The sequence below is a fragment of the Nelumbo lutea genome, chromosome 4 (assembly GCF_056320005.1).
Source record: "Nelumbo lutea isolate HS-2025 chromosome 4, American lotus-T2T, whole genome shotgun sequence".
NCBI classification, from domain to species: domain Eukaryota; kingdom Viridiplantae; phylum Streptophyta; class Magnoliopsida; order Proteales; family Nelumbonaceae; genus Nelumbo; species Nelumbo lutea.
The window spans coordinates 38,973,740-38,992,885 of NC_142687.1; the positions used below are offsets into that span (position 1 = coordinate 38,973,740).

The following is a 19,146-nucleotide window of genomic DNA, read 5'->3' on the forward strand; positions in this document are numbered from 1 at the left end:
AATCGAATAGGCTTCTCAGCATTCTCACTTTCTCTTTTTTTTTTTCTCTTTTAAATCGGACTTTCTATCGTTTTGACCTTTTTGGTGACTTAATTACAACTAGCTAGTCTTCTAGTATTTGCAAAATTGCAAATACCCTTTTCTAATCTTCCATTCTTCCTCTCTTCGAATCACCCTCTCTCACTCTCAGTTCTCCGTCTCTCATTTCTCTAGTTTTCTTCTTCCCCAGACCGACCGACGACCTCCAGGCTCCGATTGATGACCTTTGAATTCTCAGTCTCTCATCTTTCTACTCTTCTTCTTCCCCAGACTGGACCAACAACCTCTGAGTCTTTGACCGACAACCTTTGGGCTTCGACCGACGGCCTTCGAGTTCAGTTTCTCATCTCTCTTCTTCTTCCCCAATGGGAAAAAAACCCTAGGTCAACTGGTGACCTCTCTCTCTCTCTCTCTCTCTCTCTCTTTCTCTCTTTTATTTTTTATTTTGAATGCATAAAAAACCGAAAAAAACAAACCATGATTAACCAGTTGATCGGTTAACCGGTTGCATCAATTCGTTTTCGATTTGAATACTCAAAAAACTGATCAAATCGATTTGATTCACAAAATAACCTCACGGTTTGATTAACCGAACCGAACCGTGAGCACCCCTACTCATTATACATTGAGGCTTACACATTACCTTTTTGGGCCATTATTCTCAAATACCCATTTAGAAACCTCTCTCCTCCGGGATAAAGTCAAGTAAACCCCATCACGTGCATCCTTATCTTTTTTTACTCCTTAATCGCCTATAATGTGTTTTATGTAATACAAAGAAAAAAACCTTGTTCTTAACTTTTCATTCCTCCTTACTACTAATAAGATGAAAATTTTCTCTTCAAGAAGCACAAACAAGAGTATTTTTGTTTGCATTACATGCAAAAAACTTTTGAAAAGCTAGAATAAATTGAACTTTTGAAAAGCTTTAAACATCACATAATAAGCACTTCAAGCCATTAAAAGGAAGATACGTTAAGCCAAGGGTGAAATAAACAACTTAATTATCCATAAAAAAAAGAACCAAGCCCCAATTTTTGTTTTTTCTTGGATGAAGCCTCAATTGTCTTGTCTTAGAGGTGCAAATGGATTGGATCATGATTCGATCCAATCCGATTTGGTTTAATTTGGATTACCCCAATTAGGATCTTTGGATTGGATAATAGGCTATGATCAGAAATCGGATCGGGATTCGAATCACCCCTTATCCAATCCGAGAAGATCATAAGCTATATATTTATTTATAGAAATATAAATAATTCACATATATATGTTATTTATTTATTTATAAATATATTATTTATATTGTATTTTGTAAATTTGATATATTATTTATTTTTATAAATAAATATATATATGATGAAAATAATTAAAAATACTTATATATTTTGTTTTTATTTATTTAAATTGGTATATTTTATTTTTTTAATAATTTATTATTTTTTAAAGAAAACAAATCGGATCTGATCAGATTTGAATATCCGACTTCTTAATTTGATTCAAATTCAAATCCATGTCTATCCGTTCCGATCGGATCATATCGGATCTGTTCATAACGATGTTGGATTGGATTTGGATATACCCTTATTTGAATCCAATCCGATCCGTTTGCATCCCTAACCTTGTCAATTATGTAAAATACATTACCCAGAAACAACCTAAAAGCCCAAATTTATTGTTATCTAGGCATCTAGGATGCCAAAAAATTCCTTTAAAATGTTTTGATTGAAATGTTTTTATTGAGCAACTCTAAAGAAGCTACTAAAACTAGCTTTATGGAAAATCAACTTTATAATTAAACAAAAGCATATTGGAGCATTTTGGGTTTTTCACAAAACATAACTTGTAAGCTTTCCATGTGATGAGATGAGACCTACCTTGCAGAACCAGAAGTCCCCGCTGCAAGAAAGCCTTTCTAAACGGGCACTCAATAGATTCTCCAAAGCAGTTTATTAAAAGCAGCTCAACCAAACTTCCTATAAGCTTTTGCGTTGAGTTTAAAAAGTGTTTTAACTTTATATCCTTGTATTTTTAAAAGCAACTCTTACCGACGGGCGACGGTCAAAACAGTTTTGGGTCTCATTTTTGCTCCCCACGTGCCAAAGCTACAAAGCAAAAAGCTTATCCAAATCGGAGTCTACTATGTTCTGAAAATATTATGCTTTATTGAGCTTTGGATTGAATCTCACGAGTCACGACAATGGAATGAATCTCATTGATTAGGAATCATATATGGGATACGGGATGTAAGATATGTCTTGTCAACAGAATACAGGAATCTCAGTACCTTACTCCCTACTCCCTACTTTTTTTTGTGACTTAAAAAAGCTTTGATCAAGTTTTGGAAATAAACTTTTCCAACCACCTCTATCGATGATATTTTTTTTCTTACTACCCTTTGAAACGCTCCCAACCGTCTCACGTTGGAAATCATTATAAAAGGATGTTTCCAATGGACGATATTCTCAATAGAGTCGACGACATTGGCGCCTCAGAGTCATAGAGCCCCACATACACAGATACATCCATCGTGCATTGTAAATATTTTCGGTGAATTATAATTAATAAGTACGGGAGATGTTCCTAATGGATGATAGGATGTGGTGTGAGACGTTTGTGAGGTGCCTAAGTGTGAGGCGCAGATCCAGTCTCCATATACATATCTCAGCGGAATATCTCCAGTGATGGGAGCCCATGTTGCTCATACACATTGCGATGAGCAGGCGCTCGTGAGGTGTATTTTGTGGGGCGTAGATGCGAATTCTTTTCAATACACGGAAATTAGTATTATATGGTAGGAGGTGTTCACGGTTTGATTAATTGAATCATGTCTTTTTTTTTTTTTTTGTAATTGAAATGGTATCATCAAATTTTGGAAAATCCGTAATTGAAATTGAACCGAAACCAATCGATTCACAGGTTGACCAATTCAGTTCATTGGTTTTTTTTTATAATATATTATATAAATATATAAAATATTATATTTTAAATAATAAATAATATATTATATATTATAAATATATATTTATATATAATACATATTTATCAATTTATAATATATAAAAAATGTTAAAATATATATATATATATATATATATATATGTATATATATATACCGACCGATTCGTTAACCAATTTTTCCGTATAATGTCATCATCGCGAGATGTGAACTCGGAAATCGGAATAGTTGAGTAGCATATACAGAGTGTTTTTAATTTGCGGCTTCAGTGTGGTCGCTTGGGAAACGTTTGGCGCGTTTTGTTCGTAGCAGATCTGAAGTCCTTCTTATCAATTAAAAATTAAGACACGTATGTTGCACGTGTTACGTCTGATGTCCTTATCATCTGTCCAGCTGTCCTCGGACTTTTCTGAGCCGTACGATTCAATAACATTTAGGGTTGATTGGACTCTATGCCTAAAACTGAAATACCATTTTTCACTCGTGATATGCCACGTCATTTTGCCATCATCCATGCACATGAAGGAAATTTCTATCTACGCTGCCGGAGGGTATGATACCCGACTCGAGACTCGACAATATAGAGTACGGCAATTATTCCAATCCAACCGTTATTATCGAACTACAATCCTAAGTAGATTGTTTGCATCATTGTGTTGTAGGCAAAATTTTCTCTCGTATATTCCGCAGTTGTTTGACTGTAGATCCCCCCGTCAGTTTAAGTTCTCTCTCTCACCAACAAAACACGGTAGTCCTGTCCAGCGGTCCATCTCCCCCACCCTCTCTGTGTTTCGCTCTCGCTTGCTCGATTCGCGCTCTCACGGAAGCTCAGAGACAATCAATCTCCAATGGGGAGCGGCTTCGCCCTTTCAGGACTTCAGCTTCAACCGAACCATCTTCTCTTCTCGTCGCGCAACTTCACCACTCTCCTCCCTGCTCCCTTCACAAACAGCCGACACCTGCCGCTATCATCTCTCAAGGTTTCTCTTTTTTGTTCAATCTGTTTCTCACTTTTCTGATAATTTATCGCGATTAATGACGTTGCTCGTTGATAAAAGACCGTGTTCGTGGAGGGGAGTCTTGATTTGGTCTTGCTTTTCTCTCTCTGTAACATTGGCTTATTGATTTGTATATTTTTGCAGCTACAGAATCAACCGTCTCTCATTTCTTCTTGTGTTCAAGTGAATTCCACCGTATCTCAAGGAACAGCATTATCTGATATTTGTAGGTATGTAATCGTACACAATTTAGAAGTCATTCTTTCTCGCTATTATTCAAAGATCAAATAAATTCTTTATGTGGGTGTTTTTGTATGTACTTGTTTCAAGAAAACATTATGGTGGAATGGATTTTCCTGGTTGGCTTCAAGAAAATATTCCATGTGCATAAATGTTGCGAGCATTCCGATGAACGGATGAAGTGGATTTCATTGTTTAGCTCTCACAATAATACCATGTTTAGCTAGCTCCGAGAAAACATTTCATGGTAGAGATTTTTCATGAAACCTGCGTCCTTTTTTTCTCTGAGACTGCATCCCTTTCCTTCGGTAGCTCTTTTGGTTTCCCAAGGATAGCGGTAGCAGGGGCAAAGCCCGCTTTCTTCGCTCCGCGAATGAGAGAGAAACTAAAAGGAAAAAACACGTTCTCTCTTTGCGAGGTCCGAAAGTGGAGAACGCATAGCATTCTCTGGGCACATAGGATCAAACGTAAATTAGCGCTTTCTTGGCAGAGTTTTAGGCGGTAGGAAAATTTGGGTGGAAGGTTGGTTGGGTGGTTGATCTTCTCATTCAAACAAGAATAGGCACGCCAAAATCATGAAAACATGATTTTACAATTGCGTATTAGAGATTAACGTCTATTTTGATTTCCTCTATTCTGCAAATATTATGTGCATTCACGAACTCAGATTCTTGCAATGTTGCAAATCTCTCTCTCTCTCTCTCTCTCTCTCTATATATATATATATATTGAAGGTTACTTGCTCTTTTAGTTCCATATTTTTGAGGTGCCAAATGTGTGATTGGATAGGAATAAGTAAAAAAAAATATGGAATTAGAAGATAGAATTAAGAAATTGTGTAACGTACACCGGGCTTCAGGCTTTGTATTAGGGCCGGACAGCTATGCTAAACCAGTGGAACTTGTTTTTAGCTCAAATGCACATGAGTTTTAAAAATGCCTATTGGTCCCCAGTGGTTGTAATTCAAAGTTAATACTGGAAACAACCACTAAATTCATTAGGTGAAGTTCAAAGTGGGAGAGACATCTTTTGGATTGGCAAGATTAATCGTTTTATCCACTTATTAATATGGTATCCAAAAATGTTTTTATTAATCATCTCATTTCCATATTTATCAAAAAAAAATCTCATTTCCATGTGAATCTTGACCAGTATCCAACTTCTTTGTGGGTGGAATGAATGATCTCATTCATGAAACACCCTTCCAGTGCTGGGTGTCTTCAATACTTGGAATGCAAAGACATTGGGAATATAGATCAAATTGACTATTTAGTCAAAAGCATTTGAGCAGTTATATGAGTTCAAGCATGGAAGCATTTATTAGTTTCTAAATATTGAATTTTTATGCTTGTGTTGACCTGTAGCAAATATTGACATTTATTGGTTAACAACAGCACTGAAACATATGAATTGGCTGATATAAATTGGGATGATCTTGGATTTGGTCTTGTGCCAACTGATTATATGTATGTCACCAAATGCTCCAAGAATGGGAAATTTTCAAAAGGTGATTTGCAGCGTTTTGGGAACATTGAGTTGAGCCCATCATCTGGTGTCTTAAACTATGGGCAGGTTAGTTATCTGAACCATTGCACTGGTAGGCATTTCATTTCTTTATTTTCAATGTATAGACCTTAGATCTTGTATATCACAGTCTTTTTTTGATCAATTTGTATCATGCATTAATGCATTTTTGTTGCAGCATCCAAAACTAAAAAACATATTTAAATTGGTGGTGAACAGATTTCTGTTTTTAACTTTTAACCATATAAAAAGAGAGGAAATAGAGAAAAGTTCTCTCCATTTCCATTAAGAAGTAAGAATGGGCTATTACAAAAATGCAGTTGAATAGTAATAAAACTACAACAACAAGAGTGTCTCAGCTCAAGGAGCAGAAAAATAAACAAAGTGTAATAATAAAAGAAATAAAAGGATGCAGTCGACTGGTCTATACTTCTTACTCTCCCCCTCAAGCTGGTGAGTATATATCATCTAACCCTAGCTCAGACACAATGGAGTCTACTCTAGGACACCTCAACAATCAACACTTTAAGAAAGAGATCTGTAAGTTGATTCTTGACTCAATGCAAGGAGTGGCAACATCATTGCTGTGGACTTTTATTTTTTTAATTGGAAACGGTATCGTTGCTGTGGACTTTCTCATTAACAAAATGACAGTCAACCTCAATGTATTCTATTCTCTCATGAAACATGTGTATGGAAGCTTGATTATCACAATGAAGATGTGTGGAAAGTGATACAACATAACCCGTTTATTGAAGAAGATTCTTCAGCCACATCAGCTCACATGTAATTTGATTCATAGCTAGATATTTTCCTGGGCACTTGATTTAACAACAACACTTTTGCTTCTTACTTTTCTATTTCCTCTAAGAAATGTACAATAACCAATATTGGACCTGTGATCAAATGGTGAACCAGCCTAGTCTGCATCAGTAAAGTCAGATATATTTACATGAATATGGGGGCTGGGATCCCTTCAGATACTATAATATTTGGAAAACTGCATGAAGGTGAGGAACTCTTGAAGAATCCATAAACTAATTGAAGACACTAACAATAAATTAGATGTATGGTTGAGTTATAGTTAGAAAATTCAATTTTCCTACCAACCTTTGATACTGACCTGGATTATCAACTCACCTTTCCATATATGATGCAAATTTAGTATTCAAACCCATGGGAGTAGTGATAGGTTTAGAGCCTAATATACCTACCTCTTCAAGCATGTAAAGTACATATTTTTCATTGTGAGAGGCCAACCTCTTCTGGACTGAGTAACTCTGATAGCTAGGACGAATCATAACTTATCTAGTTCCTATAAGTCTATAATATGAAAACACTGCTTTAGAAACAATTTAAGTCACTTCCTCTAATCACAATATCATCCACATAGACTGCTAGAATGACCTGACGAGTTGCTGAATTCTGACAAAAATTTGAATAATCAAATTGACACCTTTACATGCCAAAATAAGAACAACCATATTCAACTTGCCAAACTAGGAATGTGTTGATTGCTTAGGTTGATATATAACCTTTCTTAGTTTATAGGTGATCCTTATACAGTCCCCTCAAACAACAAATCTAGGTGGTTTCTCAGTGTAAACTTCATGTAAATGGTCATCCGAATATACATTTGTTTTATACATCCAATCAACACAACTAGATGAAAGTTTAGTCATAGGTATGAAGGTTTCAGCATAATCGGCACCATAAGCTTGTGTAAATGCCTCGGCTACCAATCTAGTTTTAAGATGTTCAGTAGATTGGTTGTGAAGAAATTCTACTGTGTAAACTAATTGACACCTAACCACTTTCTTTCCAGGAGGAAGAGGAATCAATTCCCAGGTACCATTCTGATGTAATACAGCAATGGTTGTCTGGTTAGAGCATCATCAAGAGTAAACCTTCATAGGTGGCTTAGGAGCACAATAAATAAAGGAAATGCATCAATAATGGGAAAAAGAAGAAGATGTGTGTCAAGAGAACGATTGGAATTGGAACTGGAAAAGTAGGGAATACACTCAGAAAAGGTGACATTATCATTTATTTGAAATAGGACTATAACACTTATAGGCCTTATTGGTTTTTATGATGTGTGGCTGAAGAGAAAATGATGGACCATAAGGGAACATAAAGGAGTGAGGGGTTTTACTCATAAAAAAAGGGATTGAGGAGTTTTGTCACCTAGTATTGGAGTCATATGATTTAAAAGATAACAGTAGTGAGGACAATATCACTCTAATAAGATTTAAGAACTTCTATTTGAAAGAGAAGAGCCTTGGTGACCTATAGAAGATGTCAATTTTTATGCTCAACAATACCATTTTAATAAGGTATTCTCGCCTGCCATAGGCAAGGTTTAAAGTACCGAAAAGATAATTTTAAGAGACATTGGGATATGCTTTGGATATGTATGGATACGGAAGAAAAATCAAGATACACATAAATATGCTAAAAAACTCAAGTAAATCCTAAAAAATATATTAATAATAACAGTTACAAGTTTTATATGATTATAAATAAGTTATGTAAAAGTAAAAAAACTGTAATTTAATGGTCTATATAAAATTTCGAGATATTGGGTCACACTTAGTAACTATGGACAAATGATGGATTAACTAAAATGTGAAAAAAAAACTAAAATGTATATTGATATACATTAGTTTTAAAATAATCAATATAATTTATCTTAATATTTTTTAATACATAAATTTTAATAATTAATTCTAACATTTATTGATAAGCATACACTAAGAAAAAGAGAATTTACTTAAAAATAAAAATGCATAAACTTATAGCAAGCAAATGGGCGTGGCTTAGTGGTGAACCTCTAGTTGTTAAAGCCTAATGGCTAAGGTTCGAATCTTGCTATTGCTAAGTTTGTAGTTTGATACTAACAAAACGAATTTAATGAGAAAGAGGGTTATTAATTAATGGAATTAATGAGAAGAGAATTCCAATTAGGCGCTAAAATTGAAATTGAAATTTAAAATTATGCATTAATTACAGGAGTAATTAACTAATTAATGAGAGAGAAATTGCACTTAAATATAGGAGTAAATATAAAATTAATGAGAGGTAATTCGGCCCTAAATGTAATTTAATGAAATTAGTGAGAGAGAAGGGCACTTGTATCAGGCTGTCTCAGACTGTTTTGGAACATATTGGCCAATACGGACCTGAAACAGTCTGATACAGACCGATACATACGAAAATGAACGCTATAGATAATTTCTATAAGTTCCGTGTATCGGACTTGTACCAGAACGATATGTATTGGCCGATACGGTCCGATACATTGCGAAATTTTTAACCTTGGTCATAGGTCTTAAGGACACCTCTTGAGCCAATCAGCCAGCCCCACCGCTTCTCTTGAAATGCATATGCCACTTGTTCTTACTTTCTTTGTATTTGAAAATTTGAAAGTAGAGAATATCTGCAATGCACCATCACTTCCAAAAAAAGAATTTAAATATCTCAATAGCAGATGGCCTAGAAAAATTTGGTGTTCATTTGGATGATTTATATAGTGATAGGTCTCTTGATTCTCTTCCTGTGTAGCTCCTATGGGGCTCCCTCTAGGTTTTTGTTTGTACATCATCTCATGTATCTCTGTTTTCTTTATTAATGAAACTCTGCTACTTTTTCTCGAAAAAGTAAAAGAAAAAGCAAAAAGAATTAAAACATGGTCAGCATGGCAGATACTGAATCTCCCCCAAAATTTCTCAAGAACTGAAAGGAAAAAGAAGGATGTTTGGATTTGATTGATTAAGAAATTTTCTACAATAACAAGAAAAAATTTCTGTTTGAATCATATAAAGAAGGAGAAGAGATAGAAGAAATCAGATCTGTTAAAGAGAAAAAAACATCAGCTGAAGTAGAGAAAGGAGAAGTTTTTTCTCCCTTCCGCTAAGGATGAGCTATTACAGAAATACCCCTGTTAAGTCATAAAATTACAGTGACAAAAGTGTCCTCTCCAATAACAGAAAAATAATAAATAAGGGATAATAAGTCTATAAAAAAGTAATAAGGATAATTTAGAGAAATAAAAGACTACGATTGGCTAGTTACAGGGTCCTTGACTATAGTAGCTTTGCTTAACTATAGTACATATCTTTATAGGCCCTCTTGCTGTTACAGGGTCCTTGATTATAGTTTTGCTCTATGATCAAACTTATGAATCTTGAAATTAAGGATCTTGGTTTGATCTAAAATGCCACAAGGTTCTATAATACATATCTTTAGAATTTTTACACTTTTATGAAATTTTGGTAGGTGCCAGATTTTATTTCCAAAATCTCCTAACATGGAAAATGCCCAACTTAAGGAAATTAGCCTTTGGTTCATACCTACTTGTATACATGATTCTTCTATTTTTCCTTTTATTTTTTAATATTTTTTATCAGCTATTTGTTGATATTTTTTTGATCAGTAGCAGAATGCAAACTTTTATTAATCATATGGTGAGAAAACAAATCTCCTTGTTTCAAACCTTTTTGAAATGGAAGGATTAAAGGAGGAGATTACAAGCACCGAATGATGTCAAGAACACAAGCCTAAAATAAGGAAACAGGAAGGCAAAACAGAACTCAAAACTAAAAAGCAGTTATAGATAAGACCTCATAAAAAGGGAAACAACTATATCTGTCTCTTGGCCAATTTATCACAATATCAGGGTCTTCCTTTATGATGAGTCTCTCAAAAACTTTCAGAAATTGCTAGTCCATGTTTGAAGGATCAGAAATCAGATTAAACATGGCTGAACCAAGTTTAGTGGCTGGTCGAATTTTAAAAAATTTTTCTAACCCCACTCGGGAACCGATTTCCTGTTAATTTTGAAATCTGAAATTTCGGGATCGATCTTGCATTGAACCTGAACAGATTTGGAACTAAATTAAAATTGATTATACCTGATACGAAGTCCACAATATGCAGCTCCCAGAGTGATAGTTCGTGCTCAATATCAGTCCCAAAATCGGCCTCCAACTGAAAATGGCATAGTGTGTACGCGAAATCGATTCAACAACACCGTTATAGCAAAAACCGGTCTCGAACTTGCTTAGATTGAAGTGGGCATGTGAATCTGATATGCTCTGATGTTTTTCTTGCAAAAACACAGTAGAGGATTTATGGAAATCAGCCCCTATCACAGCTGGGTTAAATTAGGGTTTCTAGGAGGCAAAGGGAGATGAGAAGAGAGCAAGAGGGTGGAGAGAATTGGTGAATTCACCCCTCCCCTCTTAGTCCCTTTTATAGAGCACTCTCTTGACCTAATTAGGATTTAGGAGCTGATCCACATCAAATTTTGATTAGGGTTTTATCTATAATTGATAAGAACTCTCTTCTTAAGAGAATGGGTGCTCCGTACCCAGATCCATGCCTATTTTCAACCCAAATCACATGAAGTTATCATGTGATCACTTAACTAATCATATTAGTAGTGGGCCTTAGGCCCGCTTTCTCTAATGGTTCATGTCCCAAGGTGTTGCATGGCCACTTTGGGCCAGAATATTGTATGGCATGGGACCCATAAAGGTCTCATACAAGTCCATAAGGGTTCAACCCCACCTTTGGTAGAGGTTAGGCCGAATTCATTGCTAAGGAGTAGTGAACCCTTAGCCTTATCAGCTTGGGCTCAGTTTGGGCCCAACATTTACACATAAATGATCCTTCGATTTAGTCACCCCATGAAGACTCAAGGATAATGGACTTATGTAAGATAAAGCTCATTAGGTAATCAGTCCTATAATGGTCTCTTGCACCTGGAGAGGGTGAGGAACTGAGTTTCATTTTCATCTGTTGTCATTGTCTGAGATGGTGAGAGGGTGAAGCAAAGAGAGAGGGTGAGGAACTGAGTTTCATTTTCATCTGTTGCCATTGTCTGAGACGGTGAGAGGGCGAGAGGGTGAGAGGGTGAAGCAAAGAGAGGGATGGTGAGAGGGAGAGGAACTGAGATGGGAGAATTTGTGGAGGTAGGCCGTTGGAAAAAAGCTTTGAAGGTTGAATCTAAGGAGCTCCTATTTGAGGAACTGAGATTAAATGGTCAGCTGAGCTTGAAAATCAGGGAAGCAAAGAGAGGGATGGTGCTGTTAGAAGGTTTGGGGGTAATTGAAGGGCTCAAGGAGTTTGTGGAAGGTGCAAGTAACAAAGGCAAGCAAAATAGTTGGAAAGAGCTTCTCTCAGAAATTGGAAGAAGGTTTGTTGTAGAATGTAAGAGAAACCTTAAAGGTTACTTTATTTCCTTGATGGAATTTTTTGGCAAGGGTAGAGAGCAGATGATCTGCTTCCCAGAAGGAAGGAGTCAGGGCTGGAAGGCAGTTCATGGCGTCTTATGTGAATTATTGCAACGCTTGAGTGCTAAAAGAGAGGCAATAGCAAAAAGGAAGATAAGTAGTTCTAATAGTATGGTGAACAATATTAAGCAAGAGACTCTTTTAGTGATAGCTGAGGCAGGAAAGTAAACTGATAGTTAAAGCTTCAGCTCCCATTCTTGACTGGAGGAAAGTTGTAGATCTGTTAACGGCAAGATTAAAGTTGAAGAGCACATTTATTTTAACACCTTTTGAGAAGGACAAGGCTTTGCTGGATCTGCTTGAGAACAGAGTAGAAGTTGAGGCTTTAAATATCCAAGCTAAACTTGGAAACTTCACAGTATCAAGATGGTGTCCGGGATCAAACTCCAAAGATTTCTTTATTGAAGATGGAGTGATGGTGCGTCTCTTAGGTCTTCCCTTTCACTTGTGGAAGCAAGAAACTGCTGAAGCCATTGCTTTGATGTGTGGAGGATCACTAGGAGGTGCCTTTTGGGGAGACTTGTGTTCAGCTTCCATTTTATTGAATGGAGTAAAACCTGAGGAGATTCCTCGGAAGATAGAGGTGCTAGTTGAAGGGCATTGCTACTCAGTGTGGCTGGCTTCATCCACTGAATCGGTGCTCTGGAAAGAGGCTCGTAGGGAGGGAGATGAGAAGGTTGAAGAAGAAGAGCTTCGTGGCAAGAAAGGGTTGGAGGATTCAAACAAGAAAAGCACTTTCACTAAAATGGAAAAACAAATGCTGGAGAAACAAAAGGGTAGCATTTAGGGGGCAGGATTTTTGCGTGTGGAAGCAGTGAACAGTCTGGAGGGTGGCAGGTCCTTTGCACAAGCTGTAACCAGTGCCAATCTGACTTGTTTGAACAAGGAAAAGGGGTTGGTTCAAGGAAGAACCGAACCGAGACCTGTTAAAACCAAACTGAGCCCGGGGTTGGACGTGCGTGACCTTCTTAAAAGTCACGTGAGTTCGTGGGTGTTTAAGAATGGGCCAAAGCAAAAGCCCATGTGGACTGCTAGTGGTATTTTTAAAAACCCAAATAGGTCAGCGGGCCCGACCCAGCTTGTTAAAAAGGCGCATGAGCCTTTAATGAAACACGTGACTGGGGTTTCGACTAAGATAGACAACGGTTACGGTCTATCATTGTCCCCAGTTGCGAGGCAAAAGGGGGAATGCGCGCAGCGTTGGAAACCAGAAAAGAAGCGGGCTTTATAGTGGGTCTCCTGATGAAGTCTGAAGGAGCTTAGCCCCTTGCGAGGCTTCTCAGAGAGGCCAAAGCCAAGTTTCACTAGGGGAAAAACTGAAGAGAAGAAAGAGAAGATTGAAGGATGGGTGCAGTGCAGTGAAGGCGATGATGAATCAGAGGACCTTTCTGTTGATGGCTCTAGCGTGGGCAGTGTAAACGATGAAGGCAGCTGTGCTGGAGGTGACATGGAAGGGTGGAATGTTGTAAGATTATTTCAGGGTGAAGACTGCAATCGGCTTATCTCATTCCCAAGACCACAGAGTGTGCAAGGTTTATCAGAAGGGGAAAATCGGGAGAACCGGAAGCAGAGTAGGAATACACCATCTAGGGTTGACCCAGGGGTAGAGTGGAAAGATCACCAGGTTGACCAAAGGACAGAAGTACTTCCCAACCAACTCAGGAAGATAAATGTTTACCAACCTCCGGAACAAGAGAAGGAGGCTGGGAGCAGTCCTTTTCTAGCTTGTCCATCAGTCCCAGGTAACCTTGTGATTTCAGTTTGTGCTACTAATGTGTCTCCTTTGTCTTTGGTTCCAGATTCCGTTCCTGTACCATGTCCTGTAGCCCATGAATATGCAGTCGAGCTAATAGGCGGGCTCTCTAAGGAGGGGGAGAGGGGAAGGAAGGAATGTGGGAAGGTGCGTGAAGAAAGGTATAGGAGTGGAAAAGTGTGGGAAATCATTGAAAGAGTGTTTAAGGAAGTGGAAGGGAAGCTGATCTGGAGGAGGGAAGGGGAGGAAGGAAGAGAGGAGGGGTTAGTGGAGAGGAAGGAAAGAATGAGGGTAGAGATGGAGAGGATTACGGGGCGAAAGCAGTGAAGGAGGGAGGTAACATTAAAGGGAGGAAGGTTGGAGAGGAAAGAACTGAGGTGGGACTAGAGGAGAGAAAGGAAAGGCAGGTGGACAGAGATGAAGGGGATTCTGTATGAAGGGTAGGGGTGGTGGAATCGGTGAGAGAAGACACGATAGCAGAATTTATAGGGAAGTTGGGCTGTAGGCTAGCAGATTCGAACGAGTTGAAAGAAAGTTTACAGAAGAGGAAGATGCAGATCATAACAAAGAAGAGGAGGTTGAGTGAAGTAGAGAGACTAAAGAGAGATGTAGGAGACAAGAAGCTCGAGGTAAAAGGAGATAGAAGGAAAGAGGGAAAGTAGTGGGTAGGTGGCAAGGGGTTTTTAAAAAGAAGCGGAATGAAGATTCTTAGTTGAAGAAGAGAGCAACAATAAAAGAGGTAATAAGACGGTATGACCCAGACATTGTGCTGTTGCAAGAGTCTAAGAGAATGGAGTTTAATGACAAGTGGGCAAGGAGTATATGGAAAGCCAAGGGGATTAGCTAGGTAGCAGCTCCATCGTGGGGTGCTTCCGGGGGGATTGTAACAATGTGGAAGAGGGATGTGGTTGAAGGTCTGGAGGAGTTGATCGGAAAGTACTCGGTTTCCATGAAGTTTAAGCAACAAGAGGATGATTATATGTGGGTGCTCACAAATGTTTACGGACCGAATGACTACAGAGAGAGAAAGGAGCTGTGGGAGGAACTAGCTGATGTTAGAGGGTTGTGGGATGGGCCTTGGTGCATGGGTGGGGATTTCAATGTGATTAGATTCTCGGAGGAATCCAATAAGGTTAACCAGAGGGTGACAAAAAGCATGAGGAAGTTCAACAGTTTTGTGGATGCCTTTGAGCTTAAAGAGATTCCCCTAGCACATAAGGCATTTACATGGTCAAATCTTCAATCTAGACCCATTTGCTCTAAGTTGGATAGATTCCTGTTCTCTTTGGATTGGGAAGAACATTGGGGAACCTTGGCTTCTAGAGCTCTCCCAAGGGTGACATCGGATCACTAGCCCATTGTGTTAGGTAAGGAGGAAAGAAGGTGTGGAGGTCCTACCCCCTTTAGATTTGAAAATATGTGGTTACTTCATCCAGGGTTTCCTAATAAAGTGAGGGAGTGGTGGCATGAGTGTAACCCGTTGGTGGAGTGGGAGGGGATGAGATTCCATAAGAAACTACAATTCTTGAAAGCAAGAATCAAGGAGTGGAATTTGATGAAGTTCGGGAGGATAGAAGAAAGAAAGGGAGACTTGATGAAGAAGATTGAAAGCCTTGACTTTAAAGAGGAAAGGGGAGAATTTGGAGAGGAAGACAATGACTTCAGGAGAGAATTGAGAAGACAGTTAGAGGACTACTTGCACAAGGAGGAAATTAGCTGGAGGCAAAAATCTCGGTGTAAATGGTTGCAAGAGGGAGATAGAAACACTAGGTATTTCCACTCTCTAGCAGATGGCAGGAGAAGGAAGAACTTCATCTCCAAATTGGAAGTGGATGGAGTTGAGTTAGTACAGCAACAGGAGATTGTCAGGGCCTGTGTGGAGCACTTCAAATCTATTCTAAGAAGGCCTGTGAGTAGAAGGGTGTGGGTAGAAGGTTTGGATTGGCTAGATGTAGGGGTGGAGAACAGGAGAAGGATGGAAAGAAACTTTAATCTAGAAGAGATCAAGGAGGTTGTGTTTTCTATGGATAGAACAAAAGCTCCAGGGCCGGATGGGTTTACAATGGCTTTTTATCAGGATTGTTGGGATATCTTGAAAGATGATCTCTTGCGGGTGTTTGAGGAGTTTTTCAGGAGAGGAATTGTCAATCCGGGTGTGAACTCTACATTTATAGCCTTAATTCCAAAAAAGAAAGATGCACCCCACCCGAAGGATTTTAGGCCAATAAGCTTGGTTAATAGCTTGTATAAGATCATTGCAAAAGTGTTGTCTTTGAGGCTAAAGAAGGTACTGCCAGATATCATTGCACACTATCAAGGAGCTTTTGTGAGTGGAAGACAAGTTACAGATAAGATTTTAATTGCTAATGAGAGTGTGGAGAACTTTAAGAGGGATAAGAAGAAGGGAGTGGTCTGTAAGCTGGACTTGGAAAAGGTTTATGACTTGGTGGACTGGGAGTTCTTGAGGAAAGTCTTAACTAAATTCGGGATTGGGGCTAGATGGTGTAAGTGGATCATGGGCTGTGTCTGGAATTGTCATTATTCAGTGCTAGTGAATGGGACAGTGGTAGATTTCTTTCCAGCCAGTGGGGGTATAAGACAAGGAGACCCCTTTCTCCTTTCTTGTTCATTTTAATTGCGGAGGTTTTGGGGAAATTGATTCACAGAGCAGATTCTAGGGGGCTCATTAGAGGCTGGAGGGTTGGGAGGGTGGAAACCCCCCTCACTCACTTACAATTTGCTGATGACACGATTCTGTCTTGTGAAGGTGGTGATGTGAGGTTTATCAGGAACTTAAAGTCGGCGATACAACTGTTTGAGCAAATGTCCAATTTGAAGGTTAACCTTGGGAAAAACTGTGTAGTGGGGGTGAATTTGGAGGAGGGAGAGATCAAGGAGAGTGCTGAAGTGCTGGGGTGTGAAGTTTCGGGGTGGCCTTTAAACTACTTAGGATTACCATTAGGTGATAATCCCAAGAGAGTTTTTGGAACCCGGTGATGGAAAGGTTTGAAAAAAGATTGGTATCCTAGAAAAAGAACTACCTCTCTTGGTGGGAGAATTACACTAATTAAGGCCACACTTGCTAACTTACCCATCTTTTTCATGTCGGTGTTTAAAATCCCAGTGAAGATTGCTAACAGATTAGAGAAGATAATGAGAAATTTCCTGTGGGAGCCGGGAGAGGAGAAGAGGGATCATAGAGTTAGCTGGGAAATAGTGTGTAGAAGTAAGTCGTGTGGTGGTTTGGGGCTTGGGAGTATTAGGAGAAGGAATATGACTCTGTTGGGGAAGTGGTTGTGGAGGTTTCCTATGGAGAGGGAGAAGCTATGGGCTAGAATAGTGGCAAGTATACATGGGCTGGAGCACAATGGATGGGACGCTGGAATCAGGGCTAGGATCACAAGCAATTCTCCTTGGAAAGCCATTCATGACCTACTACCAGTTTTCTTCCCTAATATCAAGTATGACTTGAATTCCGGTAACTCCATAAAATTTTGGGAACAAACCTGGGTGGGGAGCGCCCCTCTAAAGGATCAGTTTCCGTCTTTGTATGCTCTTTCTGATTTGAAAAATGAGCCGATATCGTCTTTCACCACCCCGACATCTTCCACTTTTGGGATTGGGTGGAACTTGGGTCTAAGAAGGGATTTGAGGGACTCAGACTTCGACTGTATTTCGAGCCTTCTTGCACTTCTTGATAACGTTGTCTTAGACCCCGCTAAGGCGAATTCTAGAATTTGGACACCTACCCCCAATGGCATTTTCTCTTGTGCTTCGTTCTTCAAAGTCTTAAGTCAGTCCACCAGTCCTACCTTGCCCCCTTTCCCTGTTGGTGAGGTTTGGTGCAGAGCTATACCTCCTAGGGTTGGTAGTTTTTGTTGGGAAGCCTATCTGGAAAGAATCAACACTGGTGATCTACTCCAAAAGAAGAGACCCAATACTTTCTTGTCATCTCAGTGGTGTGTTCTGTGTAAAGCAGATGGGGAGACTGGTTTTCACCTAATGGTGTCTTGCCACTTCTCGAGGTCATTGTGGGATTGGGCTTTCTCCTTATTTGGATGCAGCTGGAATCCCCCTTCAGACATGCAGGGCCTTTTCTCCCCTTCCTTTTTCAGGTGGCAGTTAAAAAGGGGAAGGACAATGTGGAGAGGACTAAGGGCTACAGTATGTTGGACACTGTGGGAAGAAAGAAACTCTAAGATATTCTCAGAAACTCAGAGAGGAACAACAGATCTGAGGGCTATCATACATTTCAAGGCGGTATAGTGGCTGAAATCTTTGGAAATATTCACAGATTACACTGTGGGTGACATGTTGAGGAAGTGGGGTGAAATTGCAAATTGCATCTAGACCAAGTCAGTAATGAGTGTGGCTTGGACCCCCCCACCTAGTGGATTCTTGAAATTAAACTTTGATGGATGTAGTGGGGGAAGCTCGGGACAATCGGGGATTGGGGGTGTTTTTAGGGATGAAAATGGGGTCATCTCTGCTATGTTTTCAGGCCCAATTGGAGTGGGTGACTCCCTTAGAGCTGAGATCTGTGCAGTTATGGAAGGAGTCTGGAAAGCTAAGGATTTGAACATCAAGAAACTTATAATTGAAAGGGATTCAGCGGTGGTGATAGGGTGGCTGACTAAAGATAAAAATGATTTATGGAAGTATAATAACGAGAAGAGGAAATTCAAGTGGCTGGTGGATGGAAGTTAAGACATTTTGGATTAAAAGATCTGCTAATTCCCTAGCTGACGGTTTAGCTAAACAAGGGGCAGAAAGGGATCCATTGTTTTGGGCTAAGCTGTAATGTTAGTGTCTTTGTATTTTCTTTTTTCCTTTCTTGAAGCTCTTTGTGACTCTTGGAAGATAAGTGTGTTTGTCTTTCATTTGTAAATTTTCTACTGATGAATTAATGAAAGTGTTATTGATAAAAAAAAAAGGTCTCTTGCACCTAACCTCTTAGCCCATAATCATCAAAACACTGGCCATAGGGAAGGACCTCTTCCCTGATTGGAAAATGTAGTGTCACACTCTCTACTCGGATGGGTCCCGGGATTAAAACCTTTTCCAAACCTTTTTCATAAAATAGTAATATAATATATAAATATACTTTGCAAATCAGATTTTAATTACAGTTGAAATCCACTACCGACAATTTAGGTTTTCATCAGAGAGAGTGTAAACCCTGATATTCACTTTGTCTGATAAAAGGGCTGATGCTATCACCATAATCACCCACTCAGGTGATTCCCCAAACTGCCCCAACATGCCCAAGTATTTGACCCTTGATGTATCTCATTGGTTGGCATATCAAAGACAACTCAAAACCTAGTGAAGTATCAT

General features: G+C 38.9%; 1 protein-coding gene across 1 annotated transcript in view; it reads left to right on the forward strand.

Moving 5' to 3' along the window:
• The first annotated feature begins 3,608 nt into the window (after nt 1–3,608).
• The window catches only part of LOC148855315 (branched-chain amino acid aminotransferase 2, chloroplastic-like), a 58,497-nt gene continuing 42,959 nt past the window's right edge, over nt 3,609–19,146 (forward strand). The window contains exons 1-3 of the mRNA XM_088983433.1: nt 3,609–3,978; nt 4,141–4,226; nt 5,631–5,808. Of these exons, the coding sequence (XP_088839559.1) occupies nt 3,847–3,978; nt 4,141–4,226; nt 5,631–5,808 (396 nt within the window). The 5' untranslated portion in view covers nt 3,609–3,846. The remainder of the gene's footprint in view (nt 3,979–4,140; nt 4,227–5,630; nt 5,809–19,146) is intronic.